This window comes from Pyrgilauda ruficollis, unplaced genomic scaffold (genome assembly GCF_017590135.1).
Source record: "Pyrgilauda ruficollis isolate IOZ18807 unplaced genomic scaffold, ASM1759013v1 scaffold3, whole genome shotgun sequence".
Lineage (NCBI taxonomy): Eukaryota > Metazoa > Chordata > Aves > Passeriformes > Passeridae > Pyrgilauda > Pyrgilauda ruficollis.
The window spans coordinates 10,198,983-10,221,695 of NW_024524377.1; the positions used below are offsets into that span (position 1 = coordinate 10,198,983).

The 22,713-nt window shown below is 40.0% G+C and overlaps 1 protein-coding gene across 3 annotated transcripts in view; it reads right to left on the bottom strand.

Annotated features, from left to right (window-relative positions):
* EPB41L5 (erythrocyte membrane protein band 4.1 like 5) overlaps window positions 1-22,713 on the bottom strand; it is a 51,395-nt gene that overhangs the window by 28,281 nt on the left and 401 nt on the right. For all 3 annotated transcript variants that reach the window (XM_041473040.1, XM_041473042.1, XM_041473039.1), the window contains exons 2-7: window positions 21,897-22,081; window positions 11,535-11,639; window positions 6,361-6,403; window positions 5,180-5,258; window positions 2,669-2,713; window positions 2,302-2,354 (exon numbers count right to left, since the gene is read on the bottom strand). In XM_041473040.1, coding sequence (XP_041328974.1) covers window positions 2,302-2,354; window positions 2,669-2,713; window positions 5,180-5,258; window positions 6,361-6,403; window positions 11,535-11,639; window positions 21,897-22,076 — 505 coding nt within the window. In that variant the 5' untranslated portion in view covers window positions 22,077-22,081. The remainder of the gene's footprint in view (window positions 1-2,301; window positions 2,355-2,668; window positions 2,714-5,179; window positions 5,259-6,360; window positions 6,404-11,534; window positions 11,640-21,896; window positions 22,082-22,713) is intronic.

The window sequence follows — 22,713 nt, forward strand, 5'->3', positions numbered from 1 at the left end:
ACATATTCCTTAAAAAGCTTCCTATAAAGGGAATGTATCACCATCCTTGAAACTCACCTTTTTTCTTTCTTGCAGAGAGTTTTCAACATTTTTATCATGGAAGTATCTAGTGAGATGACAGCTGACTAAAGTTACAATGGAATTTTGCCTTAAAGAATTAAAACAATATCTCTTGAGATTGATAAAAACCAAAACCAGTTCTGACACTTTCCATGAAACTATTTGTCCATTCTACAAGTTGGTTTCTGGTTTTATGATTCTATAGGGCCCTGTCCTGCCTGCTAAAATTACTCTGTGTCAGGGCACAATCATGCAGCTGTTATTTGTTGCTCTCCTTTTCACCTAAGGACATACTAATTGCCCTCCTGGGTCAGTCAAATGGCTCATCGAGTCCACTGCTGCATGCTCAGAGGAGCAGTAAGAGATGCTATGTACAAAACATACAGGAACATACCAGCCAAGGGGTGCCACATCAAAAACACAACTCCATCTCTTACAGATTCCAAGAAGTCCACTTTTAAAGACAGATCAATATCTAAAATGTTGAAACTGACAATGAGAAACCTTAAAAATGTACTGACTTTCAGTCACTAAGCACTGGCTCCTCCTACTAATTTCAAGTTGTAAAAATTAAGAATAATTCTGTAACTTGGACTTTGGAAGTCTGATGCAGGCCAATAACTACTCTGCCTGAAAAAAGGAAGCTACAGATGTTTATGCAGAGAAAAATAGAGAAATCACTGGGAAGACCTGGCAAAGTCAAATAAATGCCAGTATTCCACAGGTACAGAAATGCCACATGATATAAAACTCCATTTCTTGGATTCTGAATACTGCAAGCATAACAACAGTCTTTTCACCTCCTCCTTTTTCTTTTTTTAAATGCTGACTGAGGAAGTCTGTAGTTCTATAATAATTTACTCCCACTAAAATGCCTGCCTCTGTTCAAAGGAATGCTGTCAAAGCCAGCTTAGGTTCCAGCTGATTTAAATAAAAGTACACAGCTGTGAGACAGTAAGATTAAAGCCCTGCTACAGGCCTCATTATGGAGAGAGGAAAGAAAAGACCACCACAAAAAGCTGTGGATATATAGCCTAATTAGATCACTTTGTTCTTCCAAAATCTTATTTACTGAACCTGCATCTTAAGGCTCTAACAATGCTACTATTTTAAACTGTGGAATGTATTCTAACTGCTTTCCTTCCACACAAAAGAGAGCAGGTTAAAAAGGCAAGTGTCTCCACAGTTTAATCCCAACTCTTCTACCTACACATGATTTAGGGTCTTTAGCACTTTCTGCATGAAAAGAAGAAAGTGTTTTGAAAAATACTCATAAGACAACAAATTTCAGTGACTTAGTCCTACCTCATGCAGAGTAAGTACAGCAGATTCATAAGATGAATCTTATGTGGAGAATTTGTGTGGCTCAAACACATGGCACATCAATTGGCTTGAATAAGGCCACATATCCATATATCTATATCCTCCAGTAAGGACCCAAAAGCCCATTCTAGCAGGCATTTTTAAAACTTCAAGCCTCGCCTCTTTCTTTTGTGAGCTCCTCTGCTTGAAACCATAGGTAACTTCATATTTGTTAACATCACACCCTCATCCAAACACCACATTCTCATCTGGACTCAAAAGTTAAAGACAACTGATTAATAAAATCTCAGCTGACTCAAAGTGCTGTATAGCTGAGGAAAAAAGACTATGTGACATCTTGTGGCTTGAGAGGGATCTGAAATACTAACAAGTGCAGTTGAGCCTGGAATGCTCAAGTACAAGCACGAGACACAGGGCATTAAGATGTTCCTACAAATAAGCTGAAATCAAAAGCTGGTATTTTATACACAGTGCAAACAAAACCAATTTTGTATCTGATTTGGACAACAAAGACGACACTTGACAGAACCAACCTATATGATGAAAAATAAGTGAGCTGTGTTACTACACTGAAAGGATTCAGGAAGGCTGCAGGCCTCATATCTTCTGTGAAAGTGGACAGATTTGGACATAAGCACCTGAGAAAACAACTTTAGGGCAAAGCTGTTTATGTTCAGAACGTCATTGTTCTGAACATAAACAGCTGTCTGTTCTGTTTCCTGAGGAACTGAGTAATTTTCTGTACATACTCTCAAGCACAAGTACAATCCAAAAGATCTGCATTTCACACTGGATCACTGATGTCTGGGCACAGTCTATTTTATGGACATAACAAGGACAGGCTTTTTTAAACACTTAGTAAGAGTCTACACAAAACTGTTGGTGCAACTTCACCCTTCCCTTCTTGCACCTACTCACCTTGCATGTTATAAGCTGCCAACTGGACTGCGGTGTCAAAAGGACATTCCAGTCTGCCAAAAGAGAAATGCATTGTTAAAACCTGAACTGACACCATTAGCAGACAACTTATGTAACACACAGTAAGAAACTGCAAAGGTCTGGGATAAGAAAATGAAAAAGTATTGGTAGATTTTCAGGAACTTATCAGGAGATAAGCACTACATTATTTAAGTATTCCTCTCCTGATATTCATGCATAGAAAAGTAGTATTTTAGAGAAAAAAAACCCCAACATTACATTACAAAGCAAAACTTGTTAATGATCCAAATATAAATGTAATAAACTCTATGCTAAACACACTGTAATAATTTAAAAGACTGCTTACTTTCCACTAAGAATATCCAATTTCAGCTGCAGAACAAACAAATACCTGCAGGATTAAATAAGAAATAAGTCATTGAGTAATAGTGCTAATGTGTCACTCAGTCAACAGGAATAAGTTAGAGCTTGACAAATAAAAATGTTTTCTACTCTTAACATGGGTTTCCAAGACAGAAGAAACTGCACTGTGACCTCTCAAGGTTTTATCAGTCGGGTTTGTGTGTTTTGCAGGCATTTCAAATGAAGCAAACCCAAAGGTACAAGCTGTCAAAAGCTGAACTACAGTATTGCATGGAAAAATAAACAGGGTACCCAAGTAAACATATTTTTTATTCTCTTCTGATTCTACTTGAGCAAAGAACAACTTGCATCTTTCACACTTCCTTCATTATTCATACACATACCAACCTCAAAAGAATGATTATTTTTAAGTCTTAAAAAAAAAAAAGTTTCTACTATGGATTGCCTAGTTAAAATTTAATCAGGAATGCTGACTGCAAAGTGACTAAATATAAATAGCAGGCTGCAGCCTTTTCAACTTGGTTACTCTTCAGAGCCAGCTTTCCTTCACTGCCTTGCATATCCTCTACTCTTTTTGCTTAGAAATGGGGCAAATATTGAATATAAATCCCTTTGGTGTGCAATACCAATTCTTCTGATCCAACACCCCTGAAGAGCAGCCCTTTGCTCCATTATGGTACACAGCTTTCCTTTAACAAGAGACGAGCTCTCATCAAGTATAAAACACTGGCATCCACCACGGAATCCAATCTGAATCTAGCACAGATTCCAAGAAACCTTACACACAACTTCTGCTTCAACATGTGCCTGTGTCTCCTCACACGCATACACAGGCACAAAACAAATGCAGGTGTTTTTCCTACAGGTTCCACAGAAGTCCACATATACTTTGCCAAACCATTTATTAACCAAAACCTTTTGAACACTAGCCTCTGCATGGGGAATAAATTTGGTTGCTACTGACCCCAGATATGAAAATGAACACAGGCCTCCAGTGTGCAGTGGGTGTGACCAGTTATGTCTGTTATCACATAACACTTCAAAATAATTCAAGCACTTCCCCATGCTGTGTTACATATGACCACTGGCTGAGAACATGAGCAAGCTGTACCTGTAGAAGCTGAAAAGTAGCTCCAGCTGGCTGTCCTGCTGTTTAAAGGTGGAAGCCTGGGAAAGCCCCTGCCAGTGACACCTACACCCCATGGCAAAGCTCTGCTTCCCACTGCTGCTGCTATTTAAGGTGTCTCACTGTCTCAAGACAGGAGGACAACTTGCTGCTCTCCTGTTCTGGGGGATTAGCTAAGCAGGCAGACTGTTTAAAACCCCTCAGGTTTCAGGGCTGCCCTGCCAAAACCTGCACAGCAAGGTATGACTGGCAGAACTCAAGCCAAAACGGATGAAAACGTTCCATAGTGGCAGATACAGATATAGGTCTGAATTCTGTCTACAGCTGCTGGTTTTAAAGACAGTTAAATGTTTATTTGGGAGCACAAATAGGGAGGTAAAACATTCTTCCCAGATCAGCAGGAAAGCATTAAAAAGCAGCAGTTGCCACATGATGTTACTGCATGTAAATATGAAGCTGCACAGGGTACATATGGCTGGAAGGGGTAATGCTACTATAATCTTCCTGGTAGCACTCCAAGGAATTTGGCTAAAGTGCAGATTGAAGATCCACACATAAACCTGAACAACAAACAAATGCACTTCACAATCTTACAAATGGCTGAGGTATGAAATGTCTACAGCTATCATGAAAACATAACTTTGTTTACTCTCCAAAGGGGATCAGCAGCAGCGGTAACAACACAAGGAACTGTTGTCTTTTACAACAGATGCATATTCCTGACAGGTGGTAGGTTGTGCTCTTTTTCTCAGCTCCCCCCATAGTCTCAGCCCATTCAGAAATGCAGTTCTATGAATGGATTTGTGAAATGCTTTAATCAAGAGGAACTGCTGCTCACCTGATACTACAATCCAACACCTACAGTAGTGTCAACTCAGCTCAACATGGCAGTAAAATACTACTTTCCCTTTCCATAAGCTCTTTGAAGACCACACATGCAATGAAATGCTAACTGAACTTCCTTTTTCAAAGAGAACCTCTAACTTGCAATTCAATGCTTTTCTGCCTGGAGACAGAAAGATTGCATGCAGTTGAAATTAATAGCTTAAGAAAAAGACAGAGGAATGACGTCTGTTCTCTTCAGTGAAAACTTCTGTCCATGGTGTATAAGCTACTCAGATCAGTTGCCAAAACTGCCTAATGAAAAATGGTGCATTAAGTAATATGTACATATTTAGATCACTCTGTGTCACAGCACATTTATTTCCACACACAAAACAGGCACTTTACAAAAAGAAAACTACATTTACAAAAAGCCAAGTAAGCAAGCAGCTCTACAGAAGCCTCCAAATTGTTTAAATAAATACCATGGAAAACATTTCCCTGGCCTTATTTGGGTCCCCCTCTCACACACAAAATCCCTCTTACCTTGTTAGCTCTTCACGTAGATTGTTGGGCTCTGATGAGTAAAATTTTACACGAAAATGGAGACAGTATGGGGGGCCAACTGCAAAGCACAATTCAATCAAGACAGCAGTAACAGTTACTGGATGAAACAGGTTATTTATTTATTCCACAGAATCACATCACAAAACTTGACTGAAATCAGTTGGCATGTTCTACACAAGGTCTTAAGGCAGGAATTCCTTTATGCCAGGGAAATCTGTGAGGAACATCATGAATATGCACACAAAATAGTTTTATGTGTTACAAGTCAACCCAATGGTCATATCACATTACCGTGATTCTTCCTGCCAAGAGCATATGAATCCAGGTTAATCCCTATATTTAAGGGCTCTATCCATCATCACAAAAGCTAAGCATCTTGGTTCTACAGTTGACTAAACCTTCAGGAACGTTGTTGGTGTCTGCAACATCTTTCCAGGGCTCTGGGAAATACTCACTGCTGACAACTCTGGCCCCTCTATTCCACAGATGTTTAGACATTCTTTATGGGAATTTAAGAGACCCTTCTATGGAAGAATCATCTCTTCTGGAAACCAAAGAGTTAATTCAGCAAAAGGGTGGATTAATAGCTCTTTAAAAATGTGCATCGCTCTGCTGATTCTTGCATTTGACAGGAGGAATTTTCTCCCTCCTCACTGCTTCCAAAACCTCTCTTGTATTAAAACAACACCACAAATCCCTGAAGACTTCCCACAGTGCAGAGCAAGGAAGCTGCTAAACAACATCTTCCCCAAGCACACATCACTGCAACAATGAGCCACACTGAACCTTTGTGCAGCAGGTGAGGACTCGGTGGACTGGACACAGACGCAAGCATGCAGGACTGCCCCCTGCGTGAGGTTCCAAGACAAGTTTTCCTATAGCCAGGATAACGCTCCATAACACTACATCTTCAGCTGCCTTGACTCCACTTCAACTATAATTAATGAGCCCATAACATGTTTAATTAAGAACACTAGAATAAAGTAATATGAGCTACAGAGGGAAGACACCATTAAACAATCAGTAGCACCATGCTGGGCTTTCTTCACTTGCCACCCTCACCCCCTCACAGGACACTGCCCCCCACCACCCATTTCAACTGGTGGTGCTTTCTGTATGTTAAATATAACGCCTCAAGAGAAAATGGAAATGACACTTACTTTTAACTTGCTTTTTAATGCTTTTGGTGTTGTCCAGCCAATGCTGAAAAATAAATTAATTTCACTGAATTATCAATAAAGAAATCTCCCAGAAAGAACAAAAAAGGAAGTGCTAGTGAAGACCATCTTGGAATAACAAGTAGCCTGTTAAAACAATCTAATCCAGATCTTTCACAATTTATAGCTTTCTGTGCTTGCTGAAGATCATTTTCCTCAAAGTTTGTAATGCAAAATGTCAGTTTTGAACAACAGAAACATCCTGTAGTACCTTATTTAAACCAAATCTTCAATACAGCACTGTCTATTTAAAAGAAAAATAAACATACTAGAAAACCACTTCAGTAGATTTTCATCCTATCCAGACAAACACTTAATTCACACATTAGTAGGTCAGCCAGTGACAATCAGCCAGAGAAGCATAAATCATAGCTGAAGACTCTGGCACTCAGCTGTGTGTGATGTTTACTTGGGACAGGAAGGGGAGAGACAAAATAAATATTGTTGGCTTTCAGGCATTTTCTTCTGATGACTCAAGTGCAGTAACAGCAGAGCTGTCTGTGTCCCAACATCAGAGTCAGCTCTACCTAATTCTCAAAAACCTATTCACAGGTGACACTTCAGCAACTGTCACATGGGAGGACAAGTTACTGCCTCACCTACTAATGCTAATTATAAGCTATATACTGGACAAGCCAAAATAATGGCTTGACTTACACCATGTACAACAGCACGTGAAAAAAGCTGTACTTGGCAGATTGAAACACCTACACATGTACACTATGCTCCCCAGAATAACTGCACATGATCGCACTGCTAAAGAGTTTATACCAGAAGTCAAAGCTGGAAATCCAACACACATCTAGCGGGACAGATCTCCTTCCTGGTGCCGTGCAGGGCCAACAGCTCCCTCCTCCAAAGGAGGTGACTCACCTAAACAGGAAACACAGCACCCTGACCAACATAATAGCACTGACTCAACAGCAAGGGCCAACTATCTGACACACCATGCGCCATGGTTCACCATGCCCAGGGAACAACACCTCATCAGATCAATCCCAAATGTCACCTTGCAACTAATACAGATGAATTATATACTTAGTAAGACTCCTTTTTTTAAGCTGTGTGATATGAAGTTCACAGTGAGCTCCAGGGAGGACAGAAAAGCAACAAGGGTATGAAAAAGAACCAGTATTTTCAGGTTGCACTGCCAAATGTAAACACATTCCTGCCTCCAGAACAGCCCTGCCTTGTGCAGAGAGCTGAAGTCAGCCTGAAACACAGCCGGGATGTGACTGATTGCTGTATTAGCTGCAGATGAGAATGCTTAAACCATCTGCTGCTGCTGTGCACACAGCTGAGAATGCTCTCATTGCCTATTCAAACTAAGTAGTTACAGAGAACTGATACATCTGAAATGTATCTAATACCTTTTTAAAATAAAGCAGGAAGCTTAAGGAGGAATGAAGCAAATATTTACATAAATTTTGCTTACACTACCAGTGAAATGGGAGCTAAGCAATTTTTTTTTTCTACAAGGTAATTATATAATCTTTTTTCCTATTCCATAAACTCACTTGCTGTAAGAGAGAGTTTACTTACTCTTTCCTCCACTAAAAAAATATAGAAACTACACAGCTGGAGGCTTGCAGGTGATTTAGATACAGAAATGGCAAGGAGAGCACTTTCTAGGCTCCAGGGCTGGCTGTGCCCCGGTTTCATCTCCCTCCTGTTTTCTCTCATCTCCTCCACATTCCATGGGAAGGCAACAGAAAGGCAGGCCCATGACAGGCACCAATAGCGTTTCACTCTGCTGGGCTCTGACTGCTGCTGCTCACAGGAGCTCTGCTCAATGGCGATGGTGTGCGAGGGAGAAGGGAAACAGAGCTGCTTTTAAGTGGGGGTGGGAATGAAACCAGCCCCAAAACCAACACATGAATGGACAGACACAGACGTCAAGAAACTTGAGATTTATTCCAAGTGATTATAATGGAATTCAAGTGGACCTGGAAAAGAAGTTTACTTTTGATGAGGGTTTGCACAGCACAGTGTATTGCTGAAAATCAGAGATAAAGTTTGCTAAACAGAAGGCAATACAAACACAGACTGTGTAGAGTACTGGAAGTCCTTACTAAAATAGTTTGCTGCTGCAGAAATTAAAAACAAAACACATACAAAAGCCCCTCAAATCCTGACCCAGCAACATTTTAAGAAGTTTGGGCAAATGAGGTTTGTTAGACAAGATGCTGAGGTTAAAACTGATCTCTTCCTGAACAGCAGACTAGAGTGAACACAGAAATCACATGAAAACAACAATTCTTTCACTTTACTAATGGTTTCAAGAACATTTTTAAAGGAGCTATTATTTGAATACTAAAATCCAAAATATCAGGAAATTTCCATTATCTGGGTTTCCCCACTCCCAGGAATTCTTTAACACCCAAGTAGTGATCACTTCAGCATCAGAAATGAATGAAAAAAAAGCAATCCTTCAGTTGTTCACAATAGATCTACTGAAAACTTATTTGTAGTTAAAACAAGTGTGGGATTTCTAAAACTTTTGTATAACTATGTGTTGCTAGTTTGTATCAGTAAAAGTAACTAACAAGTATGGCAATATTCTTAGATTTAAATTGTGTAGCAGAAAGATTGTATCCTTGAGAGCCAGTGGACAATTCTGTCTACAGTGACGGGCTAGAGTCTTACACTGTTTATTTAACAGGTCTCCTGAATAATCTTGGACAAGTCACTTAATTAGTCTTTGTTCTTTGTTTCCAGCTGCAGATTGGGTTTCTGCTAGAACTTGCCAGCTCCTTTTGCAGGAATAGCTGCTATTGCAACAGTTCTTCATTTCTTAAAGCAATTAATTATCTCTGGCTGTTGCATTCGGCTCTTCTGGCAAAATGCAATCTTTTCTCCTTCATTATACGCAGCTCATCATTAAGGTCTAGTTTAAACAGACTGTTATCTCTACTCTGCTGCTTTTCAGTCACACATTGTTAAGAAAAGGAAGCAAACTGAGTTTGAAATCCCCTGTACCTGGTACATTGTGCAGTATCAAATATTCAATCATGTGCTCTCTGGACTAGCAGTAATAATTTGCTAGACAAAAGCAAGGCATGAGTCGCTGCTGTGGTAGAAAAGATATTTATTAACACATTTCAAGATTAAATAGGTTTATTTGCTAGCAGATCGGGAAGAGAAAAAAAAATTATCATATAGATGATTCTACCACTTAAATTTAACCCACTGTGATCTCTTATGAGATCCAAGAGACAGGGAAATACATCAGAAGCCACACAGCAGAAACTGAGTTAGGATACCTTAACCAAACAGACTATTGCTTTTCTGAAGCAAAAATATAAATGCAATAGAGTACTTCACTATCAAAACTCAGCATCTTGAACTGCACATGCTGAGCACAGCTAAAATGATTTTGAGAAATATAAAATGGTATGCAATAGGCTGTTTTCTCATTTCTGTTGTGTGCATGGTTCTGAATGCCATCTGTCTGTTAGTGTAATGTCTTTTTCTCCTTAGTGTTAAACATTTCTGTTCTGCAAGGGGTTTAAGACCACTTTCACTACTGGAACTACAGACCACCAGCAGCTAATCCCAGTGGCCATGAAGTTTGCTTCAGATGCAGAACACCAACAATTTTCTCTGAAGAGCACAATCTCTACAATTACACGCTAAGCATAAAATTCAATCACAATTTCAGAAAGAAGCCATTAGGTTATAAGTGCTTTTGGGTGGAGCACTGTGTCCAAAGCTGTTAGCGTCTTCCAAAGGTTCAAGTTCGTGGATTTTTTTTTGCCTTTGTACAAAGCTGCAACAACTAAGAGATCACCTCCAAACTGTTATGGATGCAGACCTTCACAGAAATAAAGGAATATAAGTCACTGCCTCCATTTTCATATGCTGACCTTGAACAACTCAGATATTTAGCTCAATTGTCTGTGCTTCCCCACTGCCATCCTAAGCATGAAATAATTCTGAAGTGGCCTTGAAACACAAAAACAATTAGGTTATACATCTAGCTAATAAGATTGACATACGCAGCAGGAAAACACCGATTTCATTCTATCTGGGGATGTTGGGCTAAGCAAATACAAGTTTAAGTTACAGGGATGCAGGACAAACAAAAAACACTCCTCGCCTAAAGGCTCACTTAACTCGCAGCTACTCTCGGTGGCAGGATTAAATACTTGACTACAAGAAGTATCTATATAAAACCACATAGCCCACAAGTGAAAGAACTGTGGTTGCTACTGACAATGCTCTGCTCCTGACTTCAAAACCTGTTAAATATTTAGAAACACACAATAAAACACCAACAAACTTGGGCTTGGAAGAACCCTCAGCTCAAACTGATCCACACAAACACACCCATAGCCTCCTAAAAACTTACAGTTGCAGGTCTGAGTCACAGCTGACTTGAACAAATCGAAGGTATACCCACCTGCACCCAGACATTAACAAGGTGACTTTTGCTGACAAGAAAGATGATGGCATTTGTAAAGGAAAACCTTCTCTCTGTATAGCACACAACAAAAGGGCCAAACACACACTCTAATTTTGCTCCATCCTTCCTGTATCATCAGCACCAAGAGATCTACACCACACACCAGGCTCTGGGGTCCTGTTACCATTTTATTGCAAAGTTTCATACCTCCTTGGTGATTTCTTGTGGGCAGCTCCTCACAGCACTGACTCCTTCTCAGCACAGCCAACAAACTCCATCCAACTTCTGGACCAGCCAACCTACTCTTTTACAATACCCATCCGAATTAGATCCAGCTGTGGCCTATTAAGGGCAGGCCTGTTCCTAATGCTTGATAATTAGCACAGCTGTAACTCCTTAGGGGTGAGATTACCTTCATCACTATCTCTATTTTCCTACATTCCATCTATCCACAGGGTCCGACTGGACCAGCCTGCCTAGTGACCACAGGAGCTGTGACAGGAACATGTGGAAACAAGCAAGGAAGATACAACAGCATGGTCATGTTACAGTGCTGGAGGTGGAATTAAACTTGGGGAAGTCACAGAAAATGACACACTACAGAGATTCTGCACAAAACTTAATTCACAAAAGGCAGCTTTCTTATAGCATTTTTGTCACTTTTAGGATTTAACTTTTACACTGTTGCTTAAAAAAGAGAATAACTACTTACTGCCACTTGTGCTGAATCCATGAACCTTAATCCAAAGTAGTCGCTTTCGATAAGGTCCAGATGATACATGATTTGCTCAAACAGGAGCTGGCCTTTGGCTTTTTTCTGAAAAGATAACAGGACTTAGTACACAGCAGGTAGATTTATTGTAGCATCTACCTTTTTCTCTGCACACGTTATATTCTAATTCCAAAAATTTAGTTTCTGAAAATACAATGTGGACACCTTTTTTCACCCCCTTGTATTTTCTGATGGCTTCTTTTCTCAAAGGCAAATGTACACCCCACAAGAAACACAGAATATCCATAAAGAACTTGCATAATCTCCTTTATTGGAAAATGTCAACACTGGCTTGCCAACAGAGTGTTAAAATGTCATTTTATCATTTTTCCTTTTATGCTTTCCTTACTCACTGATTTTCAATAGAACTGGAAACACAGCCAGTACAACTGCAATAACCAATGTACTGGAAAACTTCAGGAACCAAGTACAGCAACTTGCTTATGAATTTACTCCTGTTTGGTATCTAGGTGTTTCACCAGTTTAGAAGCAGGTAGCAAAACCTATTGAATTAGGAGATAACATTCCATTAGCAAGTGCTTTTAACAACTACTAGGAAACAGTCTGGGGCAAGCAACTTGAATAAATAGCACTCAGATATCGCATTTACAAAACTAAGTTCATAAAACTAACTTCTAGGTGCAAAAAGCCAGCTCATATGCTCATACATAATTTATGAAAAAAACAGCTCTAGCCCCAAGGAAACATCGTTTTTACAGTGATGATCTAAAAAATTAAACAGATGTTTTTAAAGAGAAGGCACATAAATAGCACTAAGCAGTTTCTACACAACATATAGTCTTCACGCTATGAGCTCCTTTATAACAATAAACAGAAATAATAGTTTAAGAGTTATTATACCTAAGATGCTTAAATGTAATAAAATACATTAATAAATTATTAGATCAGAGTTAAGATCATAGTGTTAAAAAATTAAATGCAAAGAAATGCAGACATTATTTATGCTTACTCTGCCAGCAGCTGAAGGGTTTCTCTATTTCTGTAAAACCACCATCTTGCAATATTTTACCTCAATATTTATACACTCACAACATGAGAAATGGGATAACTTTCTAAGCACATATTTAGTAAGCTAGTAATTAGCAAATTTAGTACAGCAATCAAAATTCTGGGCCAGCCAAATTTTTGTTCTCAGAAACAATCTTGTTTAATCAGTAAGTAATACCTAAGTAAGTAAAATTGCATGCTGTAATTCTCGTCACCTTCCTCTACTCAGCTCTTCAAATATTTTATATTCAACTTTGCAATCACCATCACTGGTTTACTCAATGTATCAGTTAAATCCAACACAACATATCACAGCTCAAAGCAAAGTCTTAAAAATAGTTTGTAAACAGAGCCTGTCTAAGCAAATCCTCACACAGTTATTTCTTTCCAGGTACTGGGGAGAATAGCAGGATTGGAAGGCATTTGGACCAGCAGGCAACTTCACAAACACACAGCATCTACAAAACATTGTATAATACAAATACTAAATGTCAACCTCATCAAATTCATTCAGACAAATTGTTTTCTGTTGGTCTCAGGAAAAATTTCTCAAGCAATAACGATTTAGTAAACACCAGCTCAAACAGAAACCTTAAGGCAAACCATCTATACGTACAAACTCATACTTTTCTTTCATTCTGTAGCCTCAGTCTCAAAAGACCAAGGCATTAAACTGTTGGCATTTTTTCTCAACACAGGATATCTTCTACTTAAATATTAATATAATACAAGTGAAATAAATTCAGCACCTGCAACAGCAAAAACTAGAAAAACACTATGTTGCATGAAGCTTTTGGTAGCTTGTCTAAGACTAGTGGAAAATCTCCCCTTATTGAGCAGAACATTTGAGATCCTTCTCAATTCCTCTGTAGGTCATCTTTAAAAAGTGCAATTAACCAGTTATCTCAGGCAAATTCCCTGCTGGTGACAGAAGCATTTTAGCTCCAGCCTGGAATACTACACATACCACTTCAGACTACCCACGAGCAAAACTCCAATTTCTGCAGTGTCAGATTAGCTTCAGAATGTGTTTGCCATTTCAGAAATGTCAGCAGAGGACTTAAAGATTAACTGGACCCCGAATGACTAATGTGGAATGAAGTCCCTGAAGAAGCAGTGGAGCAGCAGTGGAAAGATCTGCAGGACTTCTGGTTATTCTCTGACTTAAATCACCAGGGCTGTCAACATGGAATTAATTATGTACTACTTTGCATATGACTTAAATCATCAGCAGCTGTATTTGGTGCAAGTCAGCAGAAGTGTCACACATGCTTTACTTTACTGAAGTCCTTCCTCCTTAAACAAATGGCAACCAAAAATATTAATGTTTCGTAACCAGTCAACTTTTATGAATCAAAATTAATTTCTCTGTAGTCAATAAAATTGAGATCTCAAGAATTTTCAAAGAGCAAAGATATACTTTTATTACATTTTCTTGCAAAAAATTGCCCTAATTTTCTCATGGCAACATTGGTGCTAATAACATCAAGGTTGTGGGTTCAATCCCAGTATGGGCCATTAAGAGCCAGACTCAATGATCCTTGTGGGTTCCTTCCAATTCGGAATATTCTGTGATTCTGTCAGTGACATTTTTATCCTGCTGCTGTCCTATGCTTTTTCCCCCATCTCCTTTCTTTCCCTTACAGAAGAGCTCAGGTTACACTCAAAGGACAAATATTTTCCAACTGTTTAATGGTTACTGATGAACTATTAACAACACCACTCACAAGCAGTCCAGTCAGTGGCTGGTCCTCCCTTCAGGGCACAAATTAAACTTCTCATGGGTTTGCAATTCAGTAAAACCTGACTACTTGATTTACAGAGTTTGCTCTTCTCTCTAGGAAGCAACAGCAAACATCTCACAGCAGGAGAATGAACGACAGGAAAACGTAAACAAAATATACCATATATATAGGGTAGGACCTCTCCTGGTTTATGCCACACTGGATAAAAGCATCTTCTGATCACTTGGGAATGCATCACATGGCCCCCGCCCCCTCCCCCCAATGAAAGGGATGCTCCCAACTAATGACATCTCCTGCTGCTCTTAATAACTGCAATTGCTGGCTGAGTGGGTGTTACAAAGGCTGGGCTTAGCCCGGCAGCTCAGCAACAAGGCTGGGTGTTCGCCTCGGCGCGCTGGTTCGTCCCTTCACTGCCGGGTAAGGCGATCTCGGCACATTCTCCTCGGCTCAGGCATCTCAGCCACTGCCTAAAACCTGAAAGGCAGCATTTATACCTCTTCTCATGGTCTCGGAGTATCGGCTATTTGAGGGACACGCATCCATGAGGATAAGCCAGCCAGGTGCTCCAAACCTGCCTGATATCAAACCCACCTCAGCACTGGAGCAGCCAGTACACACCAGCACTGGAGAAGCAACACAAGCTCACAGGAACTGGAGAGGAGCTTGTGCACCAGCTGAATGGCTCACGTCGAGTTTTCAATCACACCAAAGTAGTTATATTTTTCCCAAAACTTGAAAAACAATGCCAAGATGAAAATACCCATCTACTATATCTACTAATTAAAATATTTATCAGAAAATAATCTCTCCTGTTTATTTATTTCTTTGTGAAGACATGGAGGGCCCTATGCAAGAAGAACTTTGAAAAAAAATTAATGAATAGGCGTTACCTTCATGGGACTTATTATCTCTTGCATCTTTGCAGTTGTACTTTTTGTTTAGATTTCTTCAAATGATCACGTTAATATTTTAATTAACAATAACTAACAGTAGCTATTGTCTTCAATATCCACCGAGTGGCAAAAACTTCCCTTCCTGGTTTTTGTCATCTTATCAGGAGGGTTACCATTCATATGCATACGAGCTTCCTTAGAAATATCCACATCATTTACACAGACACACACACACAGAAGGTATGGGTCCCTGTTCAGGGTTTACAGCTACCCAGTTGCTAGGATGTCACCTATGCATGTTTGCAGACCACAGCAGCACAGAAGCAGCAGATGAGCCTGCCCATTTTTTAAATGAAGTAAATCCTCTTCTCTGAAACCACAGGTTTCAAATAACTAAGCCGTGAGAAAGCTTCAACAGCGACCTTTAAAGGAAAATGATTTCATATCAATATCATGCAAAAGGTGTCTATAGTTAACACCATTAAAGTTTGCTGCAGAATTGGAGGGTTAAAACCCCTTATTGTTGCAAAGGCAGTGTTAGAAGTACACATTACTTGTATCATCCTGATCTTCTTAGGGCTTTAAGTACTGACCTACAAATGGAGCTGCTCCTCTCTTCAAACACCAAGCACCACTCCTACAAATAACTTTTCCAAACTCTCCAGTCAATTTTCTCATTCATCTAAAGATGCCACTGGCAGCAAAACTCTAGTTATTCTAGTGCTTCTCTCTCTGATTTATCCCCAGTTTTTGACAACACTGCTGTACACACTTGTGAGTTTAAAATCCTGCCGCCTGGAATGCTGGGGAGAATTTCTATCTCCAAAGACACAGCTTATCAATTCTATTTACTCAGTGTCTCACAAGTACAGGAAGGTAAGCATTTGGGATTAAATATTTTGTTATTTTGTTCTCTGGAGAAAGAAGGCATTTCCCAAAAATCTTCATAATGAAGAAATTATTTCAATACCCATTTTAATTGTACATCCACTAGAGTGCTATGTAGAAGGATTTTAATGTACTGTGCTTGAGCTTACTGACCCTATTGCATAAGGCAAAAACTCAAAACATTCATATCTGACAGTCTGTTTTGTGGAAGTCTGTTTCAACTTCCTGAAAATTTTTATCTTTTAACTACCAATTTGATTTAATCAACTTTTTAATTCTTTCTGATACAGAATATATCCAAATTACTTGTTCAGCATTAAAGTTTACAGATTAAATGCCTCCCCCCATTATAACTGTCAAACATTTCAGTTTTATTTGGTGTTCCACCTGCAGGTTTCTCATGAGCACTCTGATTAAGAGCACCAGAGTCCCACGCCTTTGAGCTCTCTGCAGAGGCAATTCAGCAGGAAAGCAGGACTTCAGATAAAATTTGCTGTGAGTTAAGAACGTTAAACTTTCAGGCAACTAAACCAGCCTGCAGCACAAGCCCCAGAAACACTCTGGCAGCACACTGCAGGCCAAACAATTTACTCTTCAAGCAGCACAGATTGCCGCCAGCTGCTCCCTTTCTCCCTCCTTTCCAACAGTGCCAGGGCACGGCGCATTGCAGCGAGACTGAATTGCTTGCCTGCCATGGCCCCGGCGCGGCTGGGCTGCGAGCAGGACTCGGTGCAGGCAGTCTGTGCTGCTCACACGGGCACAGCCACTCGGCATCCCCTGGCTTAGGCTCCGTCTCACCCCGGATTTCAGTCTGGCACCCCAGGAAGCACCGGCTCACCCTGCACTACGGCCGGGCCTCCTCACACTGCACAGACAGCAGCACCTCTGCTGCCGAACGCACAGCTCACGACTGATTTTGTCCAGTTCCAGGCCCCTAAAGGTCCTTCAGAAGTTTAAGCAAACACTCAAAAGCACTTCAATACTTTCAGACAGAAGATCACATGGGAAATAAAGTTTTAATCCAAAACTTTATAGCCTTAGCACACACAAAAAGGGACACGTTCAAATGTTTATGTTATTACTACTTCTGTCAGCTGAGCTTTATTTTGAAACTTTAGAGGTCAGCCTTGAACTCACATTACTCACAGTGAGTACTCCCAGTACTCATTTTATTTGATGGCTGATTTTCCAGCATTTTTAGCAGTATTATGTTTTTTTGTTAATCAACATCCACACAAGGAACAGCATTATGTATTTCATCCACAAATATTTAGCAAGTGGCCATTAATATTCCACAAGTTTTTAATGAACCAGAGTGGATTATTGAGTAAAATCAACTATCACAATGCATCTCTGATCTTGCAGTCAGATCAACACAAATAATTTCTCTCCAAAAAAAGCCACTTGCACTCCTTAATGATTTTCGCATTCCAGATAGATTTCTTAATTTTTATTTAAAATAGTCACTACAGATACAGTCCTTTTTTTAATCTTGTTTTATACTCCAAAAGTCTAAAGAGCTTAGTTCAATCCCACTATTATACACAGTCCTTGGATTGGTTTATACAAGACCTTGTTTTAATGATACTTCATTATAATAAGGACAAAACCATCTCATTTTGCAACCTCCATATCAAATTTCATGCATGTGTAAGTAAGAAATATTCCAAGATAAAAAACTACTCAGAGAGAGCATCCATTCTCATAATTTCTGTCTTTCATCTTATACCACCAGGAAGCATTTACCTAAAACTTAGCACACACAGAAACTGGAATACAATTAACGCTCCATTATCCATGAGAAGATTATGTAAATTGTGGGTTAGGCAGGGTCAGGTTTTTTTACTGAAACACTGCTGGCTTCCACAAAGTACATTCTGCTTCCATAAGACCCTACACTTACTATCTGTCTCTCCTGTAAGACTGACCTTGCTCCCCCATAAATAGCAATCCAAAAATTTTATATTCCAAATGTATGTACTTACATTATTTATATTATCAGTTCTCCCCCAACTATATTATCTTTTCCCTCTCCCAATTACTACTATGGATAGCATAGAATTGACTGTTTAGTACTCAACTGTAAAATATTTTGATTTTAAAATCCTCTGGAGCTCTCTATTACTTAAAACAGCACTTTATTTTAAACTCTTGACAAAGATTTTTGTTCCTAATTATTTCATACGTTGTTGGTGACCCCAATGAAAACTTTTTGTACTTCCAAGTTCCCCCTCACTAACTTGTCTTTCCTCACAAACCACGAGCACCAAGAGAGCTTGTATTCCAGCTGTTGAGGGGTTCCCTTGACAGACCATGACTGAGCTGACGGACTCCAGGTAATAAACCAGGGCTGTTAATGGCTTTTGAGCCTTGGGAATTCCAGAGGTGCAGTGGGGGAAGATGTAGTTTAGTTTTGCATGGGAACAGGATGAAAAGTAAGATAAGGGATGTCAGCAAAACAGAGTTCTTGTCCTTTCACCACTCATACTACTCAGCAAACATTCCACCCACGGATCTTAAACAACTGAAAGAAAAAGCACAACCTGACGTTTGTCCAAGTTGAACTCAAGTTAACAGAAAAGCAGAATGTATAATGAACAACATCCACAACAGCATTTACAGACAACATCTATTTTATAAAAACTTTTTCAAGATTAACAAACAAGCTTCTTAGTGTTTCACTAGGCACATAAATCCGTAAAAATGGCTGAATGCATTTGGAGAAACACAAAGCTTCAAAAGAGTGGTAAGAGGAAAACTACCAGATCAAAAAGCAACTTTGAATCTGATAAGAAGCTGTGGGAAAAAACCTAACATCATTCAATCTGCCCCAAAAAAACACTGGTAACTTGCATTAAGTTCATGACTCCCATTTTGAACATACCAAGGTGTCAGTAAATATATACATGACACTGACATTCCTCAGTCATTGACATAGCTACAAAAGCAGTAGATTCTTGCAAAGAATCCAGTCTATGTACTGTGTATGACTGCAGTTTTGGTGAAAAGTTCAAGTCAGGCATTTTTCTAATTAAAAACAACACAAGACATAGAAAAGCAGAAAGATTAAGTGGCTTGACAGACACCAAAGATAAGATCAGTGGACAAAAAGCAGAGTTACTACTCAAATCCTGGCTCTGTGTCTACAAAGTTAAATCTCAACTGCATCATTTACAACCTGTCCCTTCCGTCTCATTGTAAATATTCATAAATATCAGTCTTTGCTACTTAATAACTCTCAAATGTGTTTGGCTTACATGACAACATCCCTTGTGGTTGCTTCTTGCTGTTGTTTTTGCCATTCCTTTTCATTTTAAAATTAAGGAGAAATCTCAGGTTCAATTATATCAATGATAGTAAATGCAGAATACTCTTCTCAGTAAAAAATCCACTGTAAGGATACAGCTCAACAGCATTTTGAGCAAACTTAAGCCTAGTATCACCTCTAAATGCTTCTTCACCACATTTGGGGAGGCACATGGGGAACCAGATTGGAAAATCGCTCCAGCTGGAAACTACATAACAAAATTATACTGATTATTTTCAGCCACAGCATTTTCTTGACTTAGCTTGCTGCCTGGCTGCTAAAAAACTGTTTCTTCTGCCAAGGGGTATGAGAAAACAAGGACAAACGCAATAACGAAAGCAACATCTTTTCTTCCTGGGGCAGCAACAGCTTATGCCACGGTATTTGTGTAGCCATGGATTTAAAAAGGTATGGCATTCATTCCTGCCCAGACAACCCTTTCTCTGGCTGTGAACTAACCTGTTTGCTAAATGATTAATTCTTAAGAAAAGCTTTGTTATTTATTTTTTTAATAAAACAATTTCACAGTGCTTAGGTAGACAGTGCAACTGTGCACAAATGAACTGGCAGACCAGGGGGCACCTCTTTGAGAGAAAGAGTTCATTTTACTGCCAACAAAGTAACAGTACCAGTCTTGGGAAAGATCTTAGTTCAAAGAGCCCAAGGAGTCTCAAAGAAAGGTTTTGTAAAAGAAAACAAAAATATACTCACGTATTTTTAATTTAAGCTTTACATTTTAGAAAGTGATGTTGTTTTGCAGGATTTTGTACTCCTCCTCTTCATCTCCTGTCTTCCCTACCCATTTTTCTTTCCTTTGTAAGAGTCAACCTCAAAATATGAATGATGCAAGTGGAGAAACAAGAATAAACACTCTAGGAAGTTTGAAATGAAACATTTAATTTACTTTTAATTTATTGTACTTTAATCACTGAAGAAACTGGTACATGTCAGCCACTGATGATGCACTGTAATTACCACATCTGGCTATGTCAATTTGGTTACTGTTACTCATAACTTAGATGTTCACAGTCAAGGACCTATGTTGGCTTTCAAAGAAAAAAATCTGGAGTGAAAAAGAGTTTCTTATAGAAGTAAATAGTTACTACTGCACCCTGGTCTGAGATTTATAGGCCAGGTGGCAGGTCGTGACACCTCTTCAGGTTCAATTTATGCTCCTCAAAGCCTTAGAAATGTTGTTGGAGCCACCAGGAATTTGCCTACAGAGCCGACTCCAGCTCCAAAGATTACTGCTCTGGTTATGCAGAGACACCAATTTAAACTTGAGTACTTTTTAAGTGGTAACTCTTGCTATTAAGTGTTTGTGGGCATTCCTGGCCTCAAATCAAACATCCTAGGCACTTAGCAGCACTGGATATATTCATTACGTTGCTTCAGAGATTTACAAATTGACTTTACCACCCTCTATAAACGCCTGTCTATACAGTCATTTTGCAAATAAAGATGCCAAACGGTTTCTCTAACTCTAGATTATTTGGGGTTCAGGATACCAGAAGAGTTATTTCTGCTATGTCAACAACACTGCTCAATCAAGCTGACTTCCTTGCATTATCTAAACACTTCACGATTAAAAAAGAAAGGGAAGAAAGAGCTGTGTGGAGCAGCCAGTCTTGAAATGGCTTTTCTTTCTAGTCAGCAGTTCCAACACCAGCACAACTGCGACTGCAGCCAAAATCCTCAGGTCTCGCAAATCCACACCTTCCTAACTTCCTATTGCTCAGCTCTGTGAGCTTAAAACAAGTCACTAACAACTATAACACATGGTAATGGAAAAACAGAGCACATCACTCCTGGTGCTACTGCTCATCCTGTTGGCTAAAGCCAGGTATATAATTAGGCAAGCAGAACAGGCACGTGCATATTAAGGAAGCTTTAGAAATGTAAAACAGTGGCTAACACCTCACTCCGAATAAAGCACCATGCCATGAGACAATCCCTACTATATATTCAGCCCTGAGGAGGGGAAGGAAGCAGATTTTTCCTCTTCCCCTCCCCTCTCAAGTTAGTGTTAAAAACTGCATCCATCTCTGACACAAAACCTGACCAAACCCAACCCACACAGAAATTCCTGCTAGTACTTTTGCTCATCCCTCCTCTTCAACAATTTACATCAAGAGATTCACCTTCTTTGTCAAGACAGCTTACCAAAAAGAAAACCCAATTCACCAAACATGCTACCGTCTCTAAGTTATGCCTTGGCACAACAATTGCATTAAAACATTAGAAAGTGCTCAGTGTGTAAGGCACAACATCTAGCAAAACACTCAAATTTCAGTGAATGCCAAAGTGAACCATTCTTTCAGAACCTTTTTACGAGCAGCAACGTAGCGGACATCAAGGCACAGGGCAAAGAGCAATGCCTTTACCTAACTCGCAACCATCAATCCCCATCAGAATAACACAAACCAAGTGTATTTCAAAAGCACACTTGGATCGCTCGTACCGGTAAGTCCACGCTGACATCTGTGCCGTCCAGCAGCGCCACTCGGCAGGTGATGATGGACTTGGCGTCCCCAGCCGCAGGGATGTGGGTCGCAGCCCTCTGGGCCTCTCTCAGCCTTTCCTTCTCCGCATGCTTACGCATGGACCGGCGTCCCAGCGTGCGGCGGAAAAAGCTCAGCATCTTTGCTACAAAATCCAGCAGAGAAAATGAACAGGGTTACGTTTTTACAGAAAAAAACCGCCAAAATCAAAACAAACAAACAAACCAATCTCAAACCCGATCAGGAAAAAAAGAAAAAAATCCGCAATAAAGTTCTTAGAAAATCCCAGACTTTGATAAAGAAACGTCAAGGATCAGATCCAAAAAAATTTTCAAACAGATTTTTCCCTTTTATTTAAACACCCACAGTCCTTGGCTGTGAAAGTCTTTGAAAAAAACTTTGTGTAGAACTTTGAAGACGGCTGGGTGACTTTTTGGGAATACACAAACTACGCTTGAGGAAAAAAAACAGCGATCGCGCCGATCACCTACTGTTCTCTGCAATCTTTCAATACCACAAACGCCACGGCGCGCTGCTCCGAGGCGGATCCTCCACGGCTGGGAGGCAACTGAGCACCGCATACCACCGGCTGCTCTCCCGGCTCACACGCTCCACCTCTCCCATCGAAAACAAGCGATAAGCGACCCTTCCCGCCTCAGAGCCGCGCTCCCAGCTTTCCGTGCACGAATGGCTGGGCAGGACCGGCGAGCGCCCCTCGGACACGGCGCTTCCCGGCACACACCCGGAGCTGCGCGGGACTCAGCCCCGAGCCTGAGG